We start from the raw sequence: 18,614 nt of genomic DNA, 5'->3' as shown, positions 1-18,614 counted from the left end.
TATTTGTGAAACACTGATTGAACTGCAGGACTGTTCCTTTAAGAAACTCCCGGAAAAATGCGAACAGGATGTGCGTCAAATGCGCGCGCACTTTGAGGAAGAGAAGTAGCGTTTGAAACAGACAACAATGTAAACAACAAATATTAATTCACGCGGAGGTGAAGTATAAAATGTTTTTTTGCCATAAGATATTAATTCCTTATCACTCAAGTTAATGGTGTATTCATATTAAAGGCAGAACTTTACTGTAGTATCAAGTCTGTGTACCTGAGGTAAAGATGTTAACCGTTTTAACCGTTGCTGAATAGTGCGTATATTATCTGAAATGTTACTATTTTTCAATATTTAAAAACATTTTTAACTTATACATTAAATTCTACAGCAATTATATTCACAATAAGACCAAAAATGAATAGTATTCCCGTTATTGGGATTTAGTACAAGTAAATTGCTAGTGTTTAAAGCCTACTGTATTAATAGCTGTATTAAAAAGCCTCCAAATTATTAACATGTTACACAGATCTCATTGATTTACGTTACATCACAAACAGGAGGATGTCTTTAGAGAAATGGGTCAATGTCATTGGTGTCCTGTACATAACTCATTTGCAATGATATCTTAACATGAAATTGACTATGAAAGGGTTATATTAGTCTAAGTTTTTATATTCATAACAAAAGCACTCCTTGGTTCTTTAGATACCTTTTCTAGATTTTTTGTAAGAGGATGCGTGCTGTTTTGCTATTTCCAATGCATTGCTCTTTAAATTTTGAATGAGAGCAGAATAAAATAGTCAACATTTGAAGTTGATCAAAACCTTTCATAAGAAAAAAAAAACAATTTTAGTGTTTGCAAACAGTGGTGAAGTTTTTTTGTGAGCAGAGTCTATCTGGTGGCAGAAAATGACAGTTTTAAGATAGCAGTCTGTGCAAGCCATGGAATAAAAGAATAAAAAAGGTAATTTTGAGTTTATATTTCAATATTCTGACTTTTTTCTTGCAATTCCGAGCAAATTGTTTCTTGCAAAACATCAACTCGTTATCCTCTCTTTTCCTCTCGGCTCAGAATCATGAGTTTATATGCCACACTTCTGGCTTTTTTTCCTCAGAGTCGACAAACTCGCAATTGGGGAGTCAAGTTATAAACTCCAAACTAGGAGATAAAACTTGCATTTGCAAGAAAAAGGTCAGAATTGTAATATAAAATAGGTAAATGTTATGCAAAAAATTAAAGGTTAAATTATTATTATTATTTTTTATATTATAAATGTAGGTCTAATAGAATATGTCCCTAATGTGAATATTATATAGACGTTTGTTTAAATCAAATGAATGCTTTAAAAGTAGGGTAATCACCGCAGGTTTCATCCAGATTTAAACGTTTGCGTTCAGCTTCATATGGCGTCTTTGACAACCGTATTATATAAAAATTATTTATATTCAGATTCTGACACCCAAAAGAAAAACAATATAAATTTTCCCTTGTTTCATGGATTTGACCCTTTTCCTTCCACTTGTTCCCAGTGTTTTTCTGCCAACACAATGCATGCGCAGCTGCAAGAGACGTAACTGTGACGTCTACTCTGAATTGGTCTATTGTGAGGGTTGAAAGGCACTCTATGCTGATATTGACCCAGATATCTGCAAAAAAAAGATTGAGTCTGAATAAAACTGAGCTGTTTTTTCCCCCTATATAATCTTACTATATCAGACGCCATAGAAGAATGATGCATAAAATATGAATCTCATGCACAAAACACATGCACAAACGTTTTTAGACTTTCTTTTATGTTTGGTCTAAAGTTTCAGTAACTGTTTTAGATGGCTTATTACACATATCAGGCTTTACTTGCTTAATCCACCAACTTTTCATTGTTTTTAACAGTGAACCAATTTGGACACTAAACCATAAGACCCAAATCCTGACCCCAAACGGACTCGGCTTTTGTGAGTTCATCAGTAAATGTTATTATATGCAAAGTCTTTGGAAATATGTTGAGGTTTCTTTTAACTTCTCCAGGTTTTCACTTGAGTTGACTTCTAATCAAAGGCGATGGCAGAAGAGCGGTGCGTCAAAATGCTTGCATTTAAAGGAGAAGTGCTTGCTTTCCAGTGCAAGAGTTTCAGCTCAAAACCCAGAGATCGTGGAAAAGGCTCGGAGGTTTCATTCTACAATCTGTGCTTCACCCGAGACTCACACAGCTTCTCTGTTAGCAATCGTAACTCATCTCTGATCCACAAGGACAGCTCTGCAGAAACACGCATCGTTTACTGTTGCTCCGCTCTGGATGTTCAGCAGAGACAAAAAGTGCCTTGTGTTTTACTGAGAGTGTGCAAGAAGAGGACGTCTGCTTTTAAATACATGCTTTACTCTATATGCACATCCACAGATGTGAAGCTTCACGCTGAGTTCGTGTTGCCGTACGAGATGAGAGATAATATTTCAATATTGCTCGGCCCCACGTTGATTTGGAGTCAGGAAAACTCAGTTTTTTATGCATCCTCGCAAACCAGCGGAGTTAAAGAAGTGCCAGTCCAAATGAAGGTCAATTTTATTGGTGAACTTCCTCTTCGCCAGAGAAAACTAGTGATTCAAGGAGCACAGAATGTGACGAGTGATCAACCTAAAGTGGAAAACATACTGTATTTCATTGAAGATGGACGAAGCTTGAATTCTGCATGTCTTGTGCCTGATGCCTACAGCTGTGTGATCCAGTGCATGCTGGTTCTGTCGGCTGAAGAAGTCGACGGCGGATTGAGATCGGCTGTTCTGGCGGCCACCAGCATGAAACAGCTGGTTCGTTTTGAGAACGGACTTCCTCTGGATGTTTGTGTCCTTCCTTACGAGCAACCGCTGAGTATTCAGATGATCCACACGCTGAGAAACGACGCTCTCGTCGTCGTAACCTTCATCGAGGGAAACGTCTGCGCTGTGTGGAAAGACACATTCCAGGTGAGTGTTTATATCTGGTGTTGAAATGTAACATAGCATCAGTCTCTCATCAATGGATGCTCTGCAGTGAATGGGTGCCGTCAGAATGAGAGTCCAAACAGCTGATAAAAACATCACAATAATCCACAGCACTCCAGTCTATCAGTTAACACCTGGAGAAGACAAAAGATGAAACACATCCAGCATTAAGACGTTTTTAACTCAAATAATCCATAATAACACTTCCTCCAGTGAAAAAGTGTTGTGATCTGAATCAGGAGAGAAATCTGCACAGACCAAGCAGCGTTTAAACGGCTCTAAACAAATATGTGTCTCGATTTTGATGTGAGAGACAACAGGAGATGCAATTTCTCACTGGAGAAAGTGTTATTATGGACTCGTATTTTAGTTTAAAATGCCTTAATGCTGGATTTGTTTCAGCTTTTGTCTTCTCCAGATGTTAACTGATGAACTGGAGTCCTGTGGATTATTGTGATGTTTTTATCAGACTCTCATTCTGACGGCACCCATTCACTGCAGAGCATCCATTGATGAGACACTGATGCAGTGCTACATTTCTCCAAATCTGATGAAGAAACAAATACCTCTTCATCTTGGATGTCCTGAGAGTCAGAATTGTGGTGCAAATAATGCCACGGTGTGCTAAAAATAAGATATTTAGCTAAAATATGAGCCTGTTTTCTTTTTTTGATTTTGAACACAAATAATGATCTGGATGTGTTCCTGAAAGTCTTTGCCAAATTATGCATTTGGCAGATGCTTTTATCCAAATGATCTTTCATTGCATTTCATATTTCATTAGCTCATGCATTAGCCTCTAATTGTAGGTTAAGCTGTTATCATCATGAAACAGTGATTATAATTTTCTTTTTGATGTCTTTTTAATAGAGGTTAATTCTAGGACAGTATTTGTTGCGTCTTAAGCAGTGGTTCTCAACGTTTTTGACTCCCCATTCATTGTTTGAGACCATATTTGAAGGTATTTCTGCTGTAACGCTATACTGACAAAGCTGCTAATTTTTCTAATATTTTTATGTACAGAAACTAGGATTGGCTATATATTAAAATAAATAAGGCGAGACACTACATGCAATTTGGAGACACGTCAGCTTATTAGATCTTTTACCTTATTTTATTGTTCATGTCATTTTAAGTCACTTGTGGACCCATTGGTAATGTGCTGAGGCTCTATAATGGGACCCGGGCCCCTGGTAGAGAACCACTGCTCTCTAAAGCATCACAAAATACATTTGGTGTCCTCAAGAGCAACTTCAGATTGCTGATACGCTTCTTTAAGAGGTTTGACGTGTTTAATAAGTGAAAAACAGGAAGGAGACTGTCAATCACAGCACAGATGTTCACTGTACACTTACTGATGGACGATATTAAAAGCTGTTTGCAGGGCTTGCATTTAAAGGTTATCGTTCATATCGGAAACATTTCAAAGCTGCAGAAAATGTCAGATTATTTATTATCTGTTATGATGCATCTCTGCGTGTTTATCCAGGAGCTTGTCGAAGCGACGTCCGGTAAGACTGTTTTCACTGGAGTAAAATTTGGGTCTGTTTTACATCTAATACAGTTTCTGTTGCAGATGCATTAATTCTGTTGAAAATGCATAAATAATAAGCTTGTACCTACAGTATATAGCCTGTAGTCAGAAGATGACAGCGTGGACAGGAAGCCTGTTAAAGCCATTGGGATATTTATGGGGACTAAATTTACGTTTTTGTTAACAAGTGCGGATCCTCGTTTATTTGAATGGATTCTGACCATTTAAACTTCTCTAGAACCTTTTTTCTTCAGTTCATTCATATGAAAATATTTTTCATGAAGGCAATTTTTTTTCTAAGATAAACATTAAAAACCTTTTGTACTATAGTTTTTCTTTTTGCACTTTTTACCCTGGATTAAACCTCTGCATGAAAAGTAGTTAAATTACAAATAAAGCCTAATTCTATATAGGCCTATAGTGCTCACTGATGCTCCGGAAGAAAATACCATGCATTAAGAGCCAGGGGGGAGCCAGGGGGTGAAAACTTTTTGAATTTGAAGATCAGGGTAAATTTAACTTATTTTGTCTTCTGGGAAACGTGTAACCAATTTCTGTAGCCTCTGAAGGGCAGTGCTAAATGAAAAAAAGAGATATTTTGGCAAAATAAGAAAAATGCACACACCATAATTCTGTTCAAAAGTTTTCACGCCCCGGCTCTTAATGCATGGTTTTATGTTTTGGTGCATCAGTGAAAGTTTGAACCTTATGTAAAGGTTGCATATGAGTCCCTCAGTTGTCTTCAGTGTGAAAAGAAGCCTCTCAGAATCATACAGTCATTGTTGGAAAGGGTTCAAATACACGAAAATGCTGGAAAACCAAAGAATTTGTGGGACCTGAAGGATTTTTCTGAAGAAGAGCAGGAAGTTTAAGGACAAACGAGGGACTCATGAACAACTAACTATCACTAAACACAAAAACACACAGCTGTGGATCATTCAGCTAACAACACATTATTAAGAATCAAGGCTTTGAAAACTTTTGAACAGGGTCCTTTTTTCCTCTCGTGGACTATACTGTGTGTAAACATCTTTTATGTGAAATATCTTATTAAGGGAAGTACTAAATCAATAACATGCATTTTTTATGATTCCTTGTTATTTTGGTAAAATAAACATTTTGCAGATTCTAAAGGGGAGGGGGGGGGGTGAACTTTTGACCTCAGCTGTATATAGCTCCTGCACATCTATAACTAATGGCTTTCTGTGTTTCAGATGGCGGGGTGTTGGACAGGAGTGCGTCTGCTGCTCGTCGATGACTTTATGGGATGCGGGATGGATCAGATGCTCTTAGTGTTTGAGAGTTCATCAGCAGAACTGCTTAGCAGCTTTCTACTCACTGATCTGTGTTCCGTCACTTACTCTGTGCGTCAACAGCTTCAACTATCAGTGCTTTGCAACTGCTTTCGCTTCAGGACCAAGCATTATATAATGCACATTCAATGTTATCTAGTCTTTAGAGTTTGATTACATGCACATGATACATAAAATAGATCAAAATAATAACTGAAGTCTATCTATTTTGATTTATTAATTATGCATGATTAGTTGCATTTAACACAGTTTCTTCTTGCTGTCTGTAGTATGATCAGAAAGATGTGCAACACACCAGTTGAGAAGCACTGATCTCTGTTTCTAATGCGTCTGATTGAGTTTGCTGTGTGTTAAAACTATCAATGCTCTGTAGTGTGGCCAATCAGATGGTGAGGAGCTGAACACATCAGACACAGCGCAGGATAATCACCTTCTTATGGTTCAAGCTTTAGAGTCCAGACTGCAGGTAATTAACAGACTCATAATCAGTTTCCTTCCCTCAACATGGGGTCAGGAGAGCTTTAAATCAATAAATGGAGGTAAAAAAGTAACTGGCGTTAAGTAATCTGATTAAGTATCTCACATTCCTTGTAATTAGTTACCTCCAACACCGCATGTTAGTAGTTATTGACAAAATAGTGCATTTTGAAATGTTACTGCCCTAGTGATAGTTTTGTACCTTTTTTTTCTGAGAGTGTGGCATCGAAGCTTGATTATTCCTTTCAAATATAACATGCATGGTTGTCTGTAATTGATTTGCTGTGTCTTTAGAGTGGCCTGAGCTTCCTTGAAGACCTTCAGAGAGACGTGGAGGTCAAAGACAGACTTCTACAGCAGTCATTAGTGGCTTTAACTGATCTGGTGTCGGGCAGAGAACATGCAATCTCCTCCCCAGAGAAGGTTCTTCAAACTTTTATGATAAAAATGGAGTAAAAGTGCTTGAGATTAAAGTAGCAGTCAACATTTTAGCACTCTTTAGATCCAGTCTGTCTGTGAATATTCAGGAAGGGCTTGTTTCTCTGTGGGATGAAGATGACGATGATGATGGTGCTGGAGATGAAGATGATGATGGGATGCAGACTGATTGTGCTGAAGCTCCTCTAAAGATGCACAGAGTTTGGCAAAGAGTCATCGGACAGAGTTTAATCGTTGGTGTTGTTCTGACATCAACAAATAACACGTATGTGATTTACTATGTTTTCCTAATAAAATGCCTTAAGTCTCAAAGGTCCCGTTCTTCGTGATCCCATGTTTCAAACTTTAGTTAGTGTGTAATGTTGTTGTTAGAGTATAAATAATATCTGTAAAATTCTAAAGCTTAAAGTTCAATGCCAAGCGAGATATTTGATTTAACAGAATTCGCCTACAAAAAACAAACCCGTTTGGACTACATCCCTCTACTTTCTGCAGTAATGACGTCACTAAAACCGTTTTTTTTTTTATCTAACCTCCGCCCACAGGAATACACAACAAAGGGGGGCGTGGTCTTGTTGCGCTCGCACGGAGGAAGAGTTGCATTTGTGTTTGTCGCCATGTCGTCGAAACGCTGTTATTTTCATCTCGGAGTCCAGTCATCTTTGTTTGGGCTTCCCAGGGACGCTGTACTTCGAGATCAATGGTTACAATTTATGTTTAGCTCGGTTCCCGAAAATTATAATCCACATGTAAAACTATGTGCAGCACATGTTGCTGAGGACAGCTTCCTCAATCTCAATCAGTTTAATGTATTTTATTATTTAAGTTGGTGCGTTTAACAGTTTCTTTAACTTATTACACAAAGGGCAATGCTGTTTAGCTTTGTTAACTAGATGTTAGGGCTGTGCAAAATATCGAATGCGATTTTCATGCGCATCTCATCAGTAAAGGCGTTCTGTGGTTAGAAGTACATCTCCAGCACGTGCGTTCAGATCAGGATTGCCAGGTTAAAAAAAAATAAAAAATCCTGCCCACTTGCTTCTCCAAACTAGCCCAATCGTGTTTCCAGGAGGGCAGCGTGCGCTCAGCTGCTGTCGAATCACAACACAGGAACCGCTGGCACAATTAGAACTCGTTACGTATTTCTGAAGGAGGGACTTTATAGAACAAGGTTTGCCTAATAGAGTGCCTTAAAAAGTCTTAAAGCATCTTAACGTTTTCCTCATAAAATGCCTTAAGTTTTAAAACGTCTTAACGTTTTCCTAATAACATGCCTTAAAAAGTCTTAAAGCGTCTTAACGTTTTCCTAATAGAGTGCCTTAAAATCTTAAAGCTTCTTAACGTTTTCCTAATAACATGCCTTAAAAAGTTTTAAAATGTCTTTAACGTTTTCCTAATAGAGTGCCTTAAAATCTTAAAGCTTCTTAACGTTTTCCTAATAACATGCCTTAAAAAGTTTTAAAACGTCTTAACGTTATCCTACAACCCGAATTCCGGAGAAGTTGGGACGTTTTTTAAATTTTAATAAAATGAAAACTAAAAGACTTTCAAATCACATGAGCCAATATTTTATTCACAATAGAACATAGTTAACATAGCAAATGTTTAAACTGAGAAAGTTTGAGCTCAAAATGAGCTCATTTCAATTTTGATTTCTGCTACAGGTCTCAAAATAGTTGGGACGGGGCATGTTTACCATGGTGTAGCATCTCCTTTTCTTTTCAAAACAGTTTGAAGACGTCTGGGCATTGAGGCTATGAGTTGCTGGAGTTTTGCTGTTGGAATTTGGTCCCATTCTTGCCTTATATAGATTTCCAGCTGCTGAAGAGTTTGTGGTCGTCTTTGACGTATTTTTCGTTTAATGATGCGCCAAATGTTCTCTATAGGTGAAAGATCTGGACTGCAGGCAGGCCAGGTTAGCACCCGGACTCTTCTACGACGAAGCCATGCTGTTATAGCTGCAGTATGTGGTTTTGCATTGTCCTGCTGAAATGAACAAGGCCTTCCCTGAAATAGACGTTGTTTGGAGGGAAGCATATGTTGCTCTAAAACCTTTATATACCTTTCAGCATTCACAGAGCCTTCCAAAACATGCAAGCTGCCCATACCGTATGCACTTATGCACCCCCATACCATCAGAGATGCTGGCTTTTAAACTGAACGCTGATAACATGCTGGAAGGTCTCCCTCCTCTTTAGCCCGGAGGACACGGCGTCCGTGATTTCCAACAAGAATGTCAAATTTGGACTCGTCTGACCATAAAACACTATTCCACTTTGAAATAGTCCATTTTAAATGAGCCTTGGCCCACAGGACACGACGGCGCTTCTGGACCATGTTCACATATGGCTTCCTTTTTGCATGATAGAGCTTTAGTTGGCATCTGCTGATGGCACGGCGGATTGTGTTTACCGACAGTGGTTTCTGAAAGTATTCCTGGGCCCATTTAGTAATGTCATTGACACAATCATGCCGATGAGTGATGCAGTGTCGTCTGAGAGCCCGAAGACCACGGGCATCCAATAAAGGTCTCCGGCCTTGTCCCTTACGCACAGAGATTTCTCCAGTTTCTCTGAATCTTTTGATGATGTTATGCACTGTAGATGATGAGATTTGCAAAGCCTTTGCCATTTGACGTTGAGGAACATTGTTTTTAAAGTTTTCCACAATTTTTTTACGCAGTCTTTCACAGATTGGAGAGCATCTGCCCATCTTTACTTCTGAGAGACTCTGCTTCTCTAAGACAAAGCTTTTATAGCTAATCATGTTACAGACCTGATATCAATTAACTTAATTAATCACTAGATGTTCTCCCAGCTGAATTTTTCAAAACTGCTTGCTTTTTTAGCCATTTGTTGCCCCCGTGCCAACTTTTTTGAGACCTGTAGCAGGCATTAAATTTTAAATGAGCTAATTAAGTGGATAAAAGTGTAAAATTTCTCAGTTTAAACATTTGCTATGTTATCTATGTTCTATTGTGAATAAAATATTGGCTCATGTGATTTGAAATTCCTTTAGTTTTCATTTTATTAAAATTTAAAAAACGTCCCAACTTTTCCGGAATTCGGGTTGTAATAGAGTGCCTTAAAATCTTAAAGCTTCTTAACGTTTTCCTAATAACATGCCTTAAAAAGTTTTAAAACGTCTTAACGTTATCCTAATAGAGTGCCTTAAAATCTTAAAGCTTCTTAACGTTTTCCTAATAACATGCCTTAAAATGTCTTAAAGCGTCTTAACGTTTTCCTCATAAAATGCCTTAAAATGTTTTAAAGCGTCTTAACGTTTTCCTAATAAAATGTCTTAAAAAGTTTTAAAACGTCTTAACGTTATCCTAATAGAGTGCCTTAAAATCTTAAAGCTTCTTAACGTTTTCCTAATAACATGCCTTAAAAAGTTTTAAAACGTCTTAACGTTATCCTAATAGAGTGCCTTAAAATCTTAAAGCTTCTTAACGTTTTCCTAATAACATGCCTTAAAATGTCTTAAAGTGTCTTAACGTTTTCCTCATAAAATGCCTTAAAATGTTTTAAAGCGTCTTAACGTTTTCCTAATAGAGTGCCTTAAAATCTTAAAGCGTCTTAACGTTTTCCTAATAGAGTGCCTTAAAATCTTAAAGCGTCTTAACGTTTTCCTAATAGAGTGCCTTAAAATCTTAAAGCGTCTTAACGTTTTCCTCATAAAATGCCTAAAAATGTCTCAAAGCTTCTTAACGTTTTCCTAATAACATGCCTTAAAAGGAGGGGGGAAGATGAATTCACTGATTCATCTAAAGGGGATTTCTCAAAAGATCTGATTAACCTAAATTAATTTTCTTGCCAAGTTAACAATGAAATCTAATGAACTAAGTAAAATGTTTGTAGGTTGATTTCTATGAAAAGTGTGACCCTGTGCAGCTCTCAAAACATGATATGTTTTGATGGTTTCTGTTTGTTTGAGGCCTAGATTTCATGCTAACAGAGAATGGGAGCCAATATTGAAGCTGAATCTCATTACTGTACAGTTATCAGCTATATTCACACTCAGGCTGCTCAGGGTAATAAGAGACTGTAACCATAGAAACCAGACTGCCATGCAAAATGAGTCTGTTTTTAGAAATGCAGCTGTGTTTATTCCTCATCGGACCTGAAGGATACCAGCTAATCATGAACTCAAAAACTGCTCGAAATCTGTTAAGTTAGACTAAATCATCTCTCTCTGATTGCTTTCATACTCACAACATGATTTACTAATATCAACTGTTGTTTACAACTATCAACTTCAGTTCAAGAAACAGAAACATTTTTAGTATATCTATAGGTAAATTTAGCTGTGTACTGTTATATTGGTACATATTCTAAAAAATGAAAAAATATGATTCTTCTTTGTGTTTATTTAGTGAGAAAACTGTGAAAATAAATATATATTTTAATATATATTTTAACTTTTTTTTTTTTTTTGCATCAGTATAACAATACATTAAAACCAATATATTTACCTACAAATATTGTTTTTGCAAAGCATTTTAAAGAGTCTAAAATCCCATGTAGGGACATTTTTGAGTCGGTTACCAAGTTGAAGTTTGCATATTTATGTGTAATTTTTGTATGCTTCCTCTGGTTTCCTTTTATATCTTATTTTACTATCATTAATATTCTATTACAGTTTTGTTAATATTTGAATTCAATTTAGCATATGCATTTATTTTGGATCAAATGATGCTTTCCCTGACTGGGGGAAAAGGGTATTATGTGTCCCTGGAGCACAAAAGCAGTCATAAGTAGCACAGGTATATTTGTAGCAATAGCCAACAATACATTATATGGGTCAAAATTGTAGTTTTTTCTATTAGGCAAAAACTCATTAGGATATTACATAAAAATCATGTTCCATGAAGATATTTTGTAAATTTCCTACCTTAAATATATCTAAACGTAATTTTTGATGAGTAATATACATTGCTAAGAACTTATTTTTGGATGGCTTTAAAGGCCATTTTCTCAATATTTAGATATTTTTTTGTATCCTCAGATTCCAGATTTTCAAATAGTTGTATCTCGGCCAAACCACACATCAGTGGAAAGCTTTCAGATGATGTACAAATCTCAATTTCGAAAAATTTACCCTGTGACTGGTTTCATGGTCCAGGGTCACATTTCAGATCAAATGCATTAATATCAAGTTATCATAATTCTTTTCTTAATGTTTTGTAGGTCTGTAATGAATATTAGTGCATCGATTGTGTTGGATTCTCATCAAATTGGCTCGGCTCCTGTTCTGAACACTAAGACTGTGATCCTGCCCTATCCTGTTGCTCACGGCCCGTCGCCGGTGAAGATCAGACGCTTTGATTGTTCTGCTGACAGCAGCGGATCAAGACTCGCCCTGGTCGCTGTGACTGACGCGGCTCCTTTATTAACCTCGGGCTGCGTCAGATGTCCCATCATGCTTCATTACAGCTCCAAAGAATCATCCGGATCTGCTGGGGAAGAATCTGCTCGCGTTTCTCAACACTGCGGACAGATCTCGCTGGATCTTAAAGATATTTCCATGGGAAAGTTGGATCCACGACTGTTACAGGAGCCCAGACTCAACACAGGTGAGAAAACGGAATAATGAGTGGTAGTTTATAGTGCGGATGCACCGATATATCGGCCGATAATTACTGATTACTTAAAAACAGCCGGTGATCAGAGCTAATTACACCCTGTCAATCAAAAAGGGGGAAATAACAAATCAGACTGAAACTCACGTGTGAAGTAAATGTCTTATGTGTGGAATTTAGGGCTGTCAAATTTAACAAGATAACGCAAACTCCCATAACATATTGATGTTAGTTTTGACCTGCAAGAGATAAGTTTCTTTAAATGTTTTATAGTTTTTTAGTAAGTGAATGAAACTTTGCAAATGCTCTAAAACACCCAAAACACACTTTATTTATTTTTTAATTTGTATCCATTTCGTGTTCGTGTTCATTTTATGACCCGTGTATATATAGGCTGTCATTAGATGGTAAAAATAAAATCTATGAAATTATACTCTATGTGACCCTGGACCACAAAACCAGTCTTAAGTGTAATTTTTTTGCAATTGTCTGAATAAATAAGCATTCCATTGATGTATGGTTTATTAGGAACAGACAATATTTGGCAGAGATACAACTATTTAAAAATCTGTAAACTGAGTGTGGAAAATATCTAAATACTGAGAAAATTACCTTTTAAGTTGCCCAAACGAATTCTTAGCAATGCAAATTTACTAATCAAAAATTAAGTTTTGATATATTTATAGTAGGAAATGTACAAAATATCTTCATAGAAATTATTTTTGGCATAAAAGAAAAATCGATTCTCTATTTTTTTTGGCTGTGGCTAAAGATATACCCCAGCGACTTAAGACTGGTTTTGTGCTCTAAGGTCACATATTAGTATCAGAAAACTTTTATAAAATATTTAGCCTTTTACCAATATCTGGCAAGCTTTTGAGGCAGGATTCTGTTGCTAAACATGAATATATGCACCTATTGCAGCATGAAAGTAGTATAATTTATTTCTTTTATTTTTATCTGAAAGTAGAAGATTATACAAGTAAAATACATTTATTTAGATGCATTTTTTTCTGAATAATATTTGTTTTGTTAGAAATAAATATCTAGGTTTCATAAATGTGGAGCAGTCATAAGTTATGAATTAAAAGGAATTTAATTAAGCCACATTAATTCCAATGGAATTAATACTGGTAATTTTCTGATTATATTTTCTTATAAATGTAATAAAATAATACATTTCTCTCCAATATAAATATATTTTTTTTAATCAGGAAAGTTAAGTGTTCACAGTTGGTTAGTTAGCCATTAAAACACTAGCTTAAACCAGGAGCTTATTTACTCTTAATTATATATGTATGTTTGAATAAATCATGAAGACAAGATTTTATCAAAAATGTGCAATTGAGTTGTATGCAAACATTTAGTTTTTTATCTGAGTGTGATTATTATATGTAAAAATAAATAGCCATTAAATATATTAGTTTGGGATCTGTTGTTACTTTTAACCTCTAATATTAAAGTAATGTACCAAATTAGTGTTCATGTACAGTTTACAGCATTACATGGAAGAGATTTTTTTCCCTGTCATTCTGGAATCTAAATTATCGGTTTCAGTATCGGTATTGTTATCGGTTCCAGGTGAATAATTTATTACGGGTGCATCTGTAGTTTCCATTCACAGAGGTGTTCTCTGATGGTTTGTGTTCAGATGAGGCCAGAGAGGATCTCCTCAGCCTGATGGCGCTGCTGGACGTGTGGTTTTTCCAGCTGGAGTGTCAGGGTCACACTCTGGTGCATGTGCAGGGCTGGTTGCAGGAGTCGCTGTGCTTCAAGAGGCTGGAGATTGACCCACGCTTCACTGTAGACCCCTCGAGCCTCAGGCTCTTTCGCTGGGAGCAGAACTCACCGTTTCAGGGCGTCTTGAGCGTCTACTGCAGGTGAAACCATGGACAATCAGTTTGTTTCAGTCATGTGACTTTCTGCACATCTCATTAGAGTTCCACTAAATGGACAAAAGTTTTAGGACACCCCCTTATAATGAACAGGTTTGACCTCTTCAGTGTCAATAATAGATAGATAGATAGATAGATAGATAGATAGATAGATAGATAGATAGATGTGGACCTATGATGGACAGAATCTCAGAATCCTGTTATTAAAGTAAAATTTAGATACACTGATACACAAAAAAAAACTCTTTGTATTCACTACAACATGCCAAAATAAATGTTTGGTTTAAGAAATTATGACAGAAATATATTACTATTGTACAGCAGAGGATACTTCTTAAATTAGTAATAATAATAATATAAATGATTTAACTATTTTAAATAAATTGCATAGGCCTTATTATTTTATAAAGTTTAAGAAATCATTAAACTGCATAAAAAATATTTTTTATTAATTAGATTTGTTACTTTTGTAAAAAAATATATATATATTTTAAACAATTAAAAAAAATCGAGAAATATTAAATGACGGAAATTTGGAAATTACATTTTTGTTAAACTTTTAATAAATGTGGAAATTTTCATGGTTTTAATTCATACTGAATTTTAATGTAACTATTATAAATACAATCATAAAAAAAATTAATTTGTGAAAAAATAAAATGGAATTCGTATATGGAAAAAAAGGCAATTGCTGTTTAAAGAAATATGAACTATTATGTTACTTTTATGATGTGCCTTTTTTTCATGTGGTCACTGAACTATTAAGGCAAAAAAATAACCATTATTTCTTTTAAAATGACCTGAGATTAATAAATAATTACAAAAATTTAATTCATTTCAACTAAAAGTTTAATTCACTGGAAGATTTTTCATTGAACGACATGAACTTGAGAACCCATAAATCTCTTTGAAACGTTGCTGTTCGATGAACGTGAATTGTTGTTGTTCTGCTGCAGAGATGAGCTGAGTTTGCTGCACTTCCTGCACGCTCTGTGTGACTTCCTGCCCGTGTCACATGACGTGCAGCCGTTGGGGAGGCCGAGGCTCTGCGCTGGATCTCTGGCTCAGACTCTGCAGACGGAGATCCAGACCGTGACGCAGGAGGCGTCTTCAGCACTGCGCTCTGATGAGGGAGCGAGGAGAGGAGAGGCGGAGTCACAGACGCTCCACACACTCAGGGAGGAGTGGCTTAAAGAGCGGGGGCGGTGCACTGAGAGGCTCCGCCCCCTGGTGGCTGAGACACGATACAGCAGACTGATTGAGCGCATGATTCACGCACAGCTGGATGCTGATGAAGCCGCTCTGATGGAAGCTCCTTGTCTGTAGGTAAAGAAACCTCAAACTCACCGTCCCGCCGGTCCAAACCCATGGGCTGTTCTTCAAACTTATAAAAATACCAGTTGAAGTACGCAAAAACCTTTTCTTCATGTGTAGCTCTAAAATTGAATTTTAAACATGTTATGGTCAGTCATGTGACATGTGATGACCAATGACGTTTGTCTCCAGTGACATCAGAACTTTTGTAATTTGATTAATTTAAATTTCAGAGCTGTGGTCCACTTTTTAATTTTCAGTTTTATAATTTTTTTTTTGTTGTTGGTTGTAATATTTATTATAACTTGTTATAAATAAATGTATATTTATTTTTATTTCAGTTTGTATTTAGTTATTTTTTAGATTTTAGTAATTTTATTCTGCATTTTTATCAGCTTTATTCGTATTTTTTTAAATGTCTATAAATGTTTTATTTATATTTGTTTTGTTTTTCATTATTTTCAAATTGCTACTTCGAATTAAACTAAATGAAAACTAAAAAAGTGAGTCATATTTGATAAAAGCATAACTGAAAGGTTTTCATATTTCATCATAGTTAACATCTATTTTAATGCAGTTTAAAATAAATGTCTATAAATAAATAAATTTTCTATATTGTTTTAATTAATAATATTAACACTTGTTCTGTTCATCAGGCAAAATTTCACTACTTCTGAAATGCACAAACCTTTTTTTTTTTTTTTTTTACAAAAAGTTACAATTAGATTTTTGTTAAAAAAATTAATGAAATGGATATAAATAATATTAAAATTACACTATTTACAAATATGGTGCCTTCACTGAACTCTTAAAGTAAAAATAACAGCATATAGGTTTGAGATGTCATGAGATGAGTATATGATTTCAGAATTAGCATTTTGAGTTGAATTATTCCTTTAAAACAGTTTGGTAAAGAGGTAGAAGTAAAGAACATCACAGCCTGATCAAATAAATAAAGTAAGACATATTACTGTGAATAAACAGCTCTGTCTCTTCCAGCTGATCTTCAGCGGCTGTCGATCTGAATCTGTGCTGAATGATGAACGTCTCTCGTGAGCTTCTGCTGGAGACTGAGTCTGGTTTGGTCCTGAAGTTCTCCAGGGCATGTCCACAGGAAACACTTCATCTGCCCTCAGAGCAGAGAAACACAGATCCTCCATCACCACCTGCGTCTCACTTCAGCAATCATTGCTGCATTTACTGTTAAAAACAAACGCTTGGGTGCAAAAAGCCTCAAAGACTAGTATTCTTTTTTAATATAAATGAGGTTCTTTATGCTGTATTTCAGTCTTTCTTCTACATTATTTGCTGTTGTTACTTGTGGAATTTAATAGCAATTTAAGCAATTTTATATATAAATCCTATACTGTGTGTGTGTGTGTGTGTGTATATGTGTGTGTTTTTATCTCAAATGTATTTCTTTTTTTTTTTATTGTTTATTCTGTTTTTGTTTTTTGTTTACAGTATATAAATAAACAAACATACAGAAATACTAAATATACTGTTTTTTTTATTTAAACCTTTAAAGAATTTAACTGTATATGTATTGGTAGATGCTATAAAATAATGTATTGATGTAAAACAAATTTAAAAAAATGTTTTACACGAACATTATATATATATATAATATTTAAAATACACAAATTTTTTTTTTGAACCAAATGATAATTTTTATATATATAGTTTTTTCCTGTATGACATTTCTCAGATATTTTTGGTTTGTTTTGTTTTTTACTCAATTAAGGTACATATTATTTCTTCCCGTGTTCTCATTTCACTTTACATCCAAATTCTAAATAAAAGCCATTTGGTTAAAGCATCCAGGAAGTGACATCGTTCTGGAGGGAAATCAGCAGCACATCTGTGAGTATTATGATGTTTCTGATGCTCTTGTGTTTCAGTCAGCAGATCAATCAGTGTTTGACGTGAAGATCACTGTCTATCTGAACACTTTCCGGAGGAGCGACAGCAGCTTCTTTGAAGAATGAAGCCTTTGACTGAAATACTGCTGTTTTCATCCTCTGATTTTCTCTTGGAGTGGCAGAAACTGGCAGCGAATTACAAATATTGAAATGTATTTGGGTTTTCTAGTTTTGTACATATATAAATAAACGATGCAAAAGAAAAACACACATTACTTTTGACTTTTGATTTCGGTTTGTTCAGAGTTGATTGCATGATTTTCTGTATTTGATGTTGGTGTTTCTGTCAAATAATCACGATTCCTAACAGTCCTCGTGTGTTTCAGACGGAGCTGAGCAAACAGAAGCATCTCTGACGATCATCATCCAGCTCAAGTGTCCTCGCCGCTGCCACGGTTACCATGGAGACCAGCTTCAGCATCAGCACCATCCGTCTGGAGCTTCATCACCGCCTGTCTGAGATCAGCTCCAACAGTGAGTGTGATGACAAGCTTTTATTACCGTTTCCTTGAAATGTAGCATTGCATCAGTGTCTCATCAATGGATGCTCTGCAGTGAATGGGTGCCGTCAGAATGAGAGTCTGATAAAAACATCACAATAATCCACAGCACTCTTGGACTCTCATTCGGACGGCACCCATTCACTGCAGTGGAACTGATGTCCGCAAGACATCACCGTTTTAGCACAGGATTGGTTTTGCAACCTCTTTATTATCTAATCGCGATCGTTTGATCCTCAATGATTGGCTCAGTGGACCTAAAATATGAAAATGTTCATCATATGCAGCATTTAATAGTTTGATACTCAACACAGCTCCAAACAACTGATTATGCGTCACATTCGTGAGAAACAGACACATCTACATCATACTGTACTGTAATGAGACAAAACCAAAGACACCTTTCCATCAGTCATCTTCAGTGTTATGTGTTATTAATAATCCAAACCAATTGAGGCGACAGCTGAAAAAAAATGTGTTCAACAATTCCTATTATGGGTAGAGCTGAAAACCTCCATATCGGTAAATATAATATAATACAATGTTCATATATATATATATATATATATATATATATATATATATATATATATATATATATATATATATATATATATATATATATATATATATATATATATGTGTGTGTGTGTGTATGTATGTATGTAT

The 18,614-nt window shown here is 35.7% G+C and overlaps 1 protein-coding gene across 2 annotated transcripts; it reads left to right on the top strand.

Annotated features, from left to right (window-relative positions):
- The first annotated feature begins 79 nt into the window (after positions 1-79).
- fancb (FA complementation group B) lies at positions 80-16,904 on the top strand. 2 transcript variants are annotated; one of them, XM_059500706.1, is made up of 10 exons: positions 80-158; positions 2,021-2,953; positions 5,720-5,869; positions 6,192-6,284; positions 6,590-6,718; positions 6,823-6,998; positions 11,923-12,308; positions 13,966-14,194; positions 15,166-15,535; positions 16,523-16,904. In XM_059500706.1, exons 2-9 carry the CDS (start codon positions 2,054-2,056, stop codon positions 15,533-15,535), a joined length of 2,433 nt encoding a protein of 810 aa, XP_059356689.1. In that variant the 5' UTR covers positions 80-158; positions 2,021-2,053; the 3' UTR covers positions 16,523-16,904. The 2 variants fall into 2 exon arrangements, with proteins under 2 accessions (XP_059356689.1, XP_059356690.1); XM_059500707.1 differs by lacking the exon at positions 80-158 and adding an exon at positions 1,893-1,947.
- Positions 16,905-18,614: the final 1,710 nt, after the last annotated feature.

The sequence above is a fragment of the Carassius carassius genome, chromosome 19 (genome assembly GCF_963082965.1).
Source record: "Carassius carassius chromosome 19, fCarCar2.1, whole genome shotgun sequence".
Classification (NCBI taxonomy): domain Eukaryota; kingdom Metazoa; phylum Chordata; class Actinopteri; order Cypriniformes; family Cyprinidae; genus Carassius; species Carassius carassius.
The sequence above is the reverse complement of the archived record's forward strand: the minus strand, read 5'-3'. Positions and strand labels throughout refer to the sequence as shown.

Coding starts and splice junctions, on each gene's coding strand:
- fancb (XM_059500706.1), top strand. CDS start 2,054: ATGGCAGAAGAGCGGTGCGTCAAAATGCTTGCATTTAAAGGAGAAGTG. Junction 5,870..6,191: donor TGTGTTCCGTCACTTACTCT/GTGCGTCAACAG, acceptor AATGCTCTGTAG/TGTGGCCAATCAGATGGTGA. Junction 6,285..6,589: donor CTTTAGAGTCCAGACTGCAG/GTAATTAACAGA, acceptor CTGTGTCTTTAG/AGTGGCCTGAGCTTCCTTGA.